The following is a 10,546-nucleotide window of genomic DNA, read 5'->3' as shown; positions in this document are numbered from 1 at the left end:
ACTGTTCACTCATTGGCCAGAGGAGAACTGGCCCCCGACTGAGCCTGGGTTCTCCCAAGGTCTTTTTCTCCATTCTGTCAGCTTGATGGAGTTTTGGTTCCTTGCCACTGTTGCCTTGGCTTTTGGCTTGCTTAGTTGGGGACATTTAATGTTCAACAATTTTATTGATCCGCCTTACTTAAGGTGGACGATGACGCAATTTTCTTCTAGAAACAAACTTTGTTGTATTATTTTCATGTTATCACTGTGAAGCTGCTTTGATACAATCTGTATTGTAAAAAGCGATATATAAATAAAGGTGACTTGACATGTACCATCAAAATGTGTGCAGTAGAGGGTTAAATACCACATTTAAATTACATTAATCAATACTTTTCACTGTTGATTCATAGTTTATTCATAATAAACACCCCATCCACAATCTTGTATGTATTGCTTTACTAAGTTTATCGCATTAGATTATGGGGTTGCTTTCACCATGAATACTGCCTTAGAATTGGGCTAAAACAAGGTATATTAAAGGCACTAGATTTATAGTACCTTCTGTTTTGGAACAGCCTTTCATGTCAAAGGGTGCACAAACGTTTTGGAACAGAGCATGTGTGTGGTAAGAAACAGTTGTTGATATCTCATGACCACAACAAGAATTGTATGCAAGGCATAGAGCCATGGCTAACAGGTCAGACATTTTTTAGAAGTCATTGTCTATTGTTCATTCGATTAATTCAAATGATTTCACTGGCACAAGTACATAGGCCAAGAGGCACAGGATGTTCTGTGACAATAGTTCTCATGGGTTTCAAAACAGTTGTCGAAGATTATTCATTTAACTTTTTGAGTCACTTGTTCTCTTTATTGCTGTATGGTCACTCAGAAAATTTCTAGCAAAGAGAGAAGCGTCTGGAGTTGATGTTCATCTTTGTGACACCAATGAGGCGCAGTGGTGAAGAGAGGCCAAACCCCGGAGTGACGGGTCCATCACACAAAAGATCAGACAGCTCGTCACGCTCCTCCAGGCCAAAGGTGGCGTCATTGAGCATTCGGCGATGCAGGTGACATGTCTGCTCCACTTTGAGTTTATTGATGTCACCGCGTAGTCGCATGAGCTGGCGTGCCAATTGCTGGTCCTGGATGCGCATCTCCATCTATGAATAAATCAAATTTAGGAGAAACTCATTAAGGTTTATTATGAGAACTATCTGACTCTACGCCTACTCAAATTTCATAGTAAATATTATTAAACATACACCTTTACTTAGTCATTATGAAACAATATTGGCTTATTTTACTCAGAATAAGGTTTAGATGCACAATGAACTACACAATAAAAAATTGTTTTTTTTTTACAATTCATGTTCCCTCAAAATAACTTCGCCTCCCTCTTGCAAGGACATCTCTTCTCTTCTCTTCTCTGATGTGTTTACTGGCGCGAGGGCAGGACAACCTGTCAAAATAAAAGTCCCGCCCTACATTTTTCTCTTGTTTGTGAAGCCGTTTAACTTGGATATACTTCACAATAGGGAAGAGAAGACTATCGCAATTAACTGCTGCTTCATGCCGACTTTAACTAATGTTGCTGTTCATTGTTTTGCTATTGCTTTGGAAAAGTTGTGTTTGTTGCCCCTTAAAAGTTTTTGTGTCATATTAACTCTCTGTGTCACTGTCATAGTGGAGTACCAAATCAAAATGTGTCAGACTTAAGGTATGTTTACACGACAACAATGTACTAAAAACAGAAAAGTTTTTCCGTACAGACAACAACGTTGGTAAAATGATCCCTGTTCACACGGACGGATCCATGAAAACGATTTAAAAATGCTGTATTATTCATGCCAGGCCAGTAGTTGGCGATGTGACTTTATAAAGGAAAAATCACACGCCCATAACTATAGACTGAACATGTAATATGCATGCTCATGATGCATTTCTCTAGTTTACAGGTTTACAAGACGATAATGCTATATTTTTCAAAAACTTGTACTTTTTCAAAAGTTTGTGTTTTCAGGCCCCCAAAATGCCGTTGTCGTGTGAATGAACAGCCAAATCACATAAAAAGTTTTTATTCGAAAACGGTGTTGTGTAAACGGCGCCTCAGTGCTCTATTGATAGCCAGCAAATATGACATAAATTAAAAGAGTATAAAGAATATACCACTGATAGGCCAACAGCTGATTTTTCATCGTTGTCATTACTTGAGAAATATTCACTTTAAAAGTTTAAGGGACAAAATCATTAAAAAAAATCTGAATTGTGCTGCTTAATATTGTAGTGGAAACCTTGATATTGTTTTTCAGGATTCTTTTTTTAATGAATAGAAAGTTCAAATAAACAGCATTCATTTGAAATCGAAATCTTTTGTAACATTATAAATGTCTTTACTGTCGCTTTTGATACATTTGAATGCATCCTAGCTGAATGAATAAAAATCTTCCTGACTTTTAAATGGTAGTGCTCAGACCTTTCAGACTCATGGCAAAATGCCTGGTGTGAACCTACTGCTTCTTAATTGCTTAATCGCATCTAACCATTTAAATAAACATGGACATGTAGATCCATCTTTGTTAGCAAACATGCTTTTGTCCATTTCACATAACAAGGGGCTCAAAATTGGGAGAGGTGGTATGAATCGTCAGAAGTCCCCTTGTACCTCAGCTGGCTCTGTTCATTTGTTTTTGTGTCCAATTTCCTTTGCGCAAATGTTTATGGACACACACGGGGCAAAGTAGAAGAAAGGCTTCTGATGTGGTGAAAGGAGCCTCATTGCGTGCAGCGGCTATAATAGACTGTGCATACAAGTATGCCATGAACCACATGGCTCAGTGGAAGAGAAGTGATTACACTTACAGGAACAGAGAGCGAGGAAACAGACCGATCGCCTCTCATGCTCATCTGCTCACCATCCTTTCCACTCACTTTAACATGAATGGCAATCTCACGCAGTGAAGAGGTCATGGAGGCCTGCGCATTCACTCCATTGTTTCATGCAAATTAGCTAACTAATGGGGATGCTTTTTGTTTTCTTCCCTTACAAAAACATGATTGCAAAGCAGCACCAATTATTTTGAAAAAATCTGATTTATTTGTGAGAACCTGATAATGACAAACAAGAGTGTATAGGATAAAGATAAATCTTTTAAAAATCTTCTTTTTACCATTTTCAAGAAAGAAAACAAACTATATTTTCCATACACCTTGAATGAACGAGTGTTCACAATCATAATTTCACATATTTAAAATGTATTTTTCCAGGTAATTTTTAAGGTAAAATATCATGAATTATTAATTCATAAATATCATATATCATTTTTGGGGGAGTAGCACCACTTGACATTTTACCTGAAACTGAATTAACATTTATAATAAAAGTTTTTTTTTTTTATATATATATATATATATATATATATTTTATGAGACTTGACCTTGTCATACAATCATGAGGATTTTCAGGGGTCCCGTATAATTTCCTATTGTTTTATTTGTTTGTTTTTGCATGTTGGTTACACTATATGACTATTTGATGGACAAAAGAAATTAGTCCACTCCTCTTATGGACTTTTGCTGCCTTCACATATTATCAGAAATGTCCTATTTCCCCCTTCTAAAGTTGTGATTATGAGCTCATCACATTCAAGTGCTCTGTTGTCAGAAGAACAGGAATAACGGAGGACACCAGGTTTAATCAAGCCTATTTATTTGGAAAATCTTATTAAAGACAAAATTATATTTAGCGTCCTTTTCATTGACAACCATAAACATTCACAGCGCTATTTAGATAGTCAGCTTGATGAAGACTCTGAAATTTCGGTCAAATACAGGCTATTGTCGCTGTGTATAAAACAAACAATATGCTTCAAATTATTATATGTAAATATGCATTACGACAAGGCGATGTAGCTTTTGTAATAAAAACAAATAAAGAAAACCAGTCATTCTCCCCTCCGCCATGTTTAAAGTTTATGGCATGCCCAACTCTAGTACTTGGGTCTCAAATAACCCATGTGAAGCATGTGAAGGCAGCATCAATATTCAGCTATATTATTGATCTGACTGTACTGATACAATTGGATGAGAACTGAACTGAGCTGAACGATGACATCACTGTTTCCTACAGAGCTGCTTTATAGTTTAATTGAACTCATTTCATGTTTTATGATCTTCACACTGTTATTGAACAGAACTGAATCAACACTGAACTGACCTAACACTTTTTTACAGATCTGTTTTCCAGAAGAATTAAACTTTGTTTGCATCAATGAATCTTTCCTGTTTATCCTTGTAAAGCTGTTTATTGTATAAAACGTAATATAAATAAAGGTGACTTGACTTAAGTATATAAATAATAATAAATGCATGATTGAGCTGTTTTAACTGAAAGCAACTTGCACTAACATTTCCTAAAATATGTCAGTGCCACTGTTGCACACCAGTAATGTTTTTATCTAAGGCATGTTTATAAAAGCTACTTAAATGCCCTAATTGAACTAAAGCCTTATCCTGGCTTAATCTAAGCCCTGTCTGTAAATCCAGGCCTATGCTATGCCGATCTAATTAAGATTTTCTTTCAAGAATTTAATCCATTTAAATATTTTTCAATGTTTTTTACTTTATGCTGCTGAAAAAATATTAACATTAATTACTGTATATGTCATTTTAATTCAGAAATAATGGCACTTAAAGGTACACTACCTATTAACTTAAAGGTACACTATGTATTTTTTTTTGCTCAAAATTGACAAAAGATAATGAGCGAGTGCATCATAAATCCATCTTCTAAACCTTATCCTAAATCACTACGGCCTGTAATAAGTGTTTATATTCGGACTATTTTAGACAGAGCGGGACGCCAACCTGTGTGGAGTAGCCCAGTACCTGTGTGACTCGTCATAGAAAAGAGAGAAGTAGCTCCGGCTACAATGTTCTTCCACAAGACGCATAGTTCTGTTTATTAACCGCCAGAGCGCCACAAAAGTCAGACGTCAAGTCCTAATTAGGATACAAACTGGTTCTGAAAAAATTTGACTTACCAGTTCTTTTCTAAGCCAAACCAGAGCTTCGTCAATATTATCGAACCCTCTAAGGCTTTTAGAAATCAGGCCGTTTCCTGCAGTCACTTGGGAATTCTCGATGTTCCTCTGAGGTGCTGCACTAGGCTTCAGTCCAGCACCTTTCTCCAGGTCTGATGAGCTCTCTGGCATGGCTAAGCTTTTGAAGCTCTGAGCTTCCACTCGTTCCTTCCACTCAAGATAGGACGGCCTTCTGGTTTCAAGTCTCAGCTTCTCAGTCAGTGCTTTCAAGTTTCTCAAGTGATCATCTGGGACAACCTCAACCTCAAGGCCCTCATAGTCCTCTATATTAATCTGAGGTATAGAGCTCGCATCCATGGCCTTTGAGGAAGTGGTTAGTGTCGCCAAAAATAAACAGTGAAAATCAATTTAAGTGTCAGATGATCTCATCGCCTTGTTTGATCAATAAAAATACAGACCTTTGGATTTGCTTGTAGTTACCAGGATGGTTAGTCTGCGGGGCTATAAAATAAATCAGCAATGGAGATATTGACCTTCCATTTCTCCAGCAGTATCATCCCAGTAGTGTAGTCATCCAAACATATCTTGCTTCTTGATCCTTTCCTTCAATCGAAACAAACTTGGTTACCTTTTTATCATTTAAATGTTTAAGCCTAATATTAAATATTTACATGTATCAATTACATATAAATGCACCATCCTTTTCAATTTGACATTGATAATGACTGCTACAGTAGTTGGCATGTAGTTGAAAAGTTACTTATAGTTAGTAGAATGTCTAAAGTGGACTAATAAAGTGTTATCAATGAAACTAGTAAGAATGGGATTTATTTAAAAGTACCAATAAACTGAAAGTGTTTTAAATACGCAATAACTCATATATTTATCATTGAATCCATGTTACTAAATCAGTCTTTTAACTAATTACTCAAACTGAAACTAAATCTCGCTTGTTCTACAGTTAGCCCTATAAACCATGTGATAAGTCGTTCAATTTAAAGGCATAGATCACCCATATACACTCACCTAAAGGATTATTAGGAACACCATACTAATACTGTGTTTGACCCCCTTTCGCCTTCAGAACTGCCTTAATTCTACGTGGCATTGATTCAACAAGGTGCTGAAAGCATTCTTTAGAAATGTTGGCCCATATTGATAGGATAGAATCTTGCAGTTGATGGAGATTTGTGGGATGCACATCCAGGGCACGAAGCTCCCGTTCCACCACATCCCAAAGATGCTCTGTTGGGTTGAGATCTGATGACTGTGGGGGCCATTTTAGTACAGTGAACTCATTGTCATGTTCAAGAAACCAATTTGAAATGATTCGAGCTTTGTGACATGGTGCATTATCCTGCTGGAAGTAGCCATCAGAGGATGGGTATATGGTGGTCATAAAGGGATGGACATGGTCAGAAACAATGCTCAGGTAGGCCGTGGCATTTAAACGATGCCCAATTGGCACTAAGGGGCCTAAAGTGTGCCAGGAAAAAATCCCCCACACCATTACACCACCACCACCAGCCTGCACAGTGGTAACAAGGCATGATGGATCCATGTTCTCATTCTGTTTACGCTAAATTGTGACTCTACCATCTGAATGTCTCAACAGAATTCGAGACTCATCAGACCAGGCAACATTTTTCCAGTCTTCAACTGTCCAATTTTGGTGAGCTCGTGCAAATTGTAGCCTCTTTTTCCTATTTGTAGTGGAGATGAGTGGTACCCGGTGGGGTCTTCTGCTGTTGTAGCCCATCCGCCTCAAGGTTGTGCGTGTTGTGGCTTCACAAATGCTTTGCTGCATACCTTGGTTGTAACGAGTGGTTATTTCAGTCAAAGTTGCTCTTCTATCAGCTTGAATCAGTCGGCCCATTCTCCTCTGACCTCTAGCATCAACAAGACATTTTCGCCCACAGGACTGCCGCATACTGGATGTTTTTCCCTTTTCACACCATTCTTTGTAAACCCTAGAAATGGTTGTGAGTGAAAATCCCAGTAACTGAGCAGATTGTGAAATACTCAGACCGGCCCGTCTGGAACCAACAACCATGCCACGCTCAAAATTGCTTAAATCACCTTTCTTTCCCATTCTGACATTCAGTTTGGAGTTCAGGAGATTGTCTTGACCAGGACCACACCCCTAAATGCGTTGAAGCAACTGCCATGTGATTGGTTGATTAGATAATTGTATTAATGAGAAATTGAACAGGTGTTCCTAATAATCCTTTAGGTGAGTGTATTTTAATTCTGTCATAATTTACTAACCCTCAGGTTGTTCCAAACCTGATTGAGTTTCTTTTTTCTTTTTTCTACTATGGAAGTCAATGGCTATACCTTCAACGGTTTGATTACTAACATTCTTCAAAATATCTTCTTTTGTGTTCAACAGAAGAAAGAAACTCAATCAGGTTTGGAACAACTTGAGAATTTTTGTTTTTGGGAGAACTATCCCTTAAATTGATTTTATATGATTATAAGTAATTTAAATTAATACACATTGAATATATGATTATTTAAATTAAATCAAATACATGCAAATATCTAATACCAAATAATACCATTTTTGGAGTGAAAGTAGAAGGGAAAGAGAATTTGATTCTATTATTTGGTTTTAATTCTGTAAAATCAGAAGTTATTCTACCTCCAAATCCAGATCTTCTGGAGAAAATCATGGGTTAAACGGGCAGTTTACTGATCACATGGACACTTTCCATCCATGCCTTATGTCACAGTCTCAATCTTACAAAGCTGGTGGTTTCCATAGCAACTAAACCCAGCCTATGAGTCAGCAGCACTGAAGACTGTCTGCTCTAAAGAACTAAATGTCACTACCAGCCAGACCTGCATGTGACAATGAGCAAAGAATATAATGCTGCTCAATTACAGTCTCTCATTACTCTAATACAGATAAGCAAAACTACTACTGAACAGACATAATCGTATGAAGTAACTGGCAATAAATGGGCATTGTGCTTATAATGTAATTGGTCACAGGACCACCCACATTTTTAATGCTTTCCCACAAAGCTGTCTGTCTAATGTACGTGTGATATAGTGTTTGGCATTTTGCCTTGATGTATTTCATCATCACAGCTGCTCTAGGAATGTGTCCTTCCCATAGGAGGAGTGGATGTTGGAGTATGTTGGTTCTTAATTGGCCTCACTTTGACCTCCACACGGCTCCAGGACTAATCAAACTCGGCTCATTTAGCGCTTTGCTCTGTGTGTGGCAGCAGTGGCGTCACTCATCTCACAGGGGGATCCATTCATCCCAAACCACTCTCACTTTAGACTGAAAATATGTGATTCTTAAAAGCCTTTGTGACTTTAAAAAATGAGACTAACTAACGTTAATTCATGGTTAAAAAAGTGCAGAGTCTCAACAAAGAGAATGCAAATACTGTTTGGAATGTGTGAAATGATCAACAACATGTCTATGTTCTGATGAATATTCACATTCTGTTTACATAAGCATGAATATGTAAATGTCTGTATGTGATATTTATCAACAGACTAAATGAGCTCTGAAAGTTATATAATTTGAAAGTTAACAATATAATATAATATAATTAGTGCTGTCAAATCGATTAATTGCGATTAATCGCATCTAATAGAAGTTTGTAAATATATATATATATATATATATATATATATATATATATATATATATATAGATGTGATTAATCACAACTAATCGATTTGACAGCACTAAATAGAATAGAATAAAGTATAATATATTTTTTCTTAAAAACTAAAAAACATCTTTTCGTGAGTCAAAATAATGGTTTTGAGTGCTCTATCTTTCCACACACTCTAAAGTTTTATGTTTAGAATGCAGATCTCAAGGGGAAAATTCTCCTTTTTTCCAGACATATTAAATGTTCTCGGTCCAAACAGACAGTTTAGAACACTAGTCATGACTGAATTTATCCATGTCTAATTAGATGTGGTGAACATAACTGTCATATCGCTGCAGTGCAAATCTGTTTTTCTCAGCATAAAATGATTGTCCTATTTGGAGTGAAAAAGGACTGTTCCAGCCAGAGATGCGCTTCATGACCAATATGACCATAAATAATGTATAATTTTCCTAAATGACTAATCATTTTCCGTTTTAGCTGTTCAGTTGTCTCTAGACATAATGTCATAACAACATTTCTTTGATTATTACCAAAGAGTTTATTTATTACACATGTCACATAGCAATGATTAACTCAGCCTAACTGATACAAACTAAATACAAACTTGTCAGGGTGTTGAATAACCTATATCTAGACAGAACAGGAACATAAATTGGTATTATAATGTCATAAATTAGGCTAACTTCTATTAAAATGCACCGCAGCTCGCCTAATCATGGTCAGTGAACGCAGCTGATTAAAATGTAAACTTCATTTAAGATTATCCCAAGTAACCAAGTGAAGTAGATTGAAAGGTTTTTTTTTTTTTTTTTTTTTTTTTTACTTCCAGAGCACCAGCTCAGTGACTCTTAATGAAGATTTAAATACTTTTATTTTCTAAATAAAAATATCCAGTTCATATGGGGTTTAGAGAGTCATGAACTCTATCTTCGTACGGATAGTATTAAAGAACAGATGAGTCTTACCTTCATAGCCAAGTTTATCAGGCACTTGAAGACAGTCTTCGCGTCCCGCTCTACTGGAGAGCTCAACAACACTGCTTTTACTCCACACTTGTGTCTTGAATGAGATGAGAGGCTTGAATGGAGGAGGGGCGTAAATTGCGTCAGGTTGTGGTCGTCGTGGAGACGGTAAAGAATCTGCTCAAAGCCGCGAGTCCAGCAGCATCCCCGGATCTCACAGCAAGGAGAGGCCAGCATTAGTAGACTTCTCTAAAACACAGGCTATAGATGGCCGTTGTCCACTTGTGCATCCATCCATCCATCAGTAATACACAATAGGAATCCTGTGGAAATATCATAATAAGCTATCAAAAATGTTAAAAGCCCAATTTTACATCTAATTCAGCATTTTAATCATACATATTTGTATAGAATATCACAGAGTTGGCCTATGTGGGAATGCGCGTTGTTTTGTGTAGCTATTTCAGTTCTTAAAAAAAGGTAGAAAGCAGAAAAGTAGACCATTATTATACAAGAAGACCATGCATTATATTGGGTAAGCAATTGGGCTAGTACCTATTGATGACTTTACTATTTATGTTTGTGTGACCTCTGGTGGAGAATGTTGATAATGAAACTTACAGTATAGGCCTATATTTGTTTTTACATAGCTAACGTTATAGCGTAGCCTGACTATACTTTTACAGCCTATCGTTAAACACATTAGCCAGAATGTGATGGTAAACCCTCGCGAACAGAAATTGTTCCTAGGAGGAGCTAATCATCATTTATAACGTCTACTCTAGCGCTTTTGTTCACTTTTGACAAAACATAAATACTTTATATATAGACATATATCACAAACAGGTAGGCTTAGCTCTGCGTCGACTGCAAGGCCGGGACGTTAAAGAAAATTCACCTAAAAATTCGTATTTTA

The 10,546-nt window shown here is 36.8% G+C and overlaps 1 protein-coding gene across 3 annotated transcripts; it reads right to left on the bottom strand.

The window, feature by feature from the left end:
* Positions 1-353: 353 nt before the first annotated feature.
* fam167ab (family with sequence similarity 167 member Ab) lies at positions 354-9,939 on the bottom strand. Of its 3 annotated transcripts, none has more exons than XM_082146935.1 (4): positions 9,634-9,939; positions 5,483-5,627; positions 5,025-5,384; positions 356-1,145 (listed from the first exon to the last, which is right to left on the bottom strand). In XM_082146935.1, the coding sequence occupies exons 3-4, from the start codon at positions 5,379-5,381 to the stop codon at positions 882-884; spliced, it is 621 nt and encodes a 206-aa protein (XP_082003061.1). In that variant the 5' UTR covers positions 5,382-5,384; positions 5,483-5,627; positions 9,634-9,939; the 3' UTR covers positions 356-881. The 3 variants fall into 3 exon arrangements, with proteins under 3 accessions (XP_082003062.1, XP_082003061.1, XP_082003063.1); XM_082146937.1 differs by having other exon boundaries at positions 5,483-5,622; positions 9,634-9,930; XM_082146936.1 differs by having other exon boundaries at positions 354-1,145; positions 5,025-5,627; positions 9,634-9,932.
* Between the last annotated feature and the right edge of the window lie 607 nt (positions 9,940-10,546).

Source organism: Leuciscus leuciscus (genome assembly GCF_965113295.1).
Source record: "Leuciscus leuciscus genome assembly, chromosome: 19".
NCBI classification, from domain to species: domain Eukaryota; kingdom Metazoa; phylum Chordata; class Actinopteri; order Cypriniformes; family Leuciscidae; genus Leuciscus; species Leuciscus leuciscus.
This window is presented reverse-complemented; position numbering and strand designations above follow the sequence as displayed.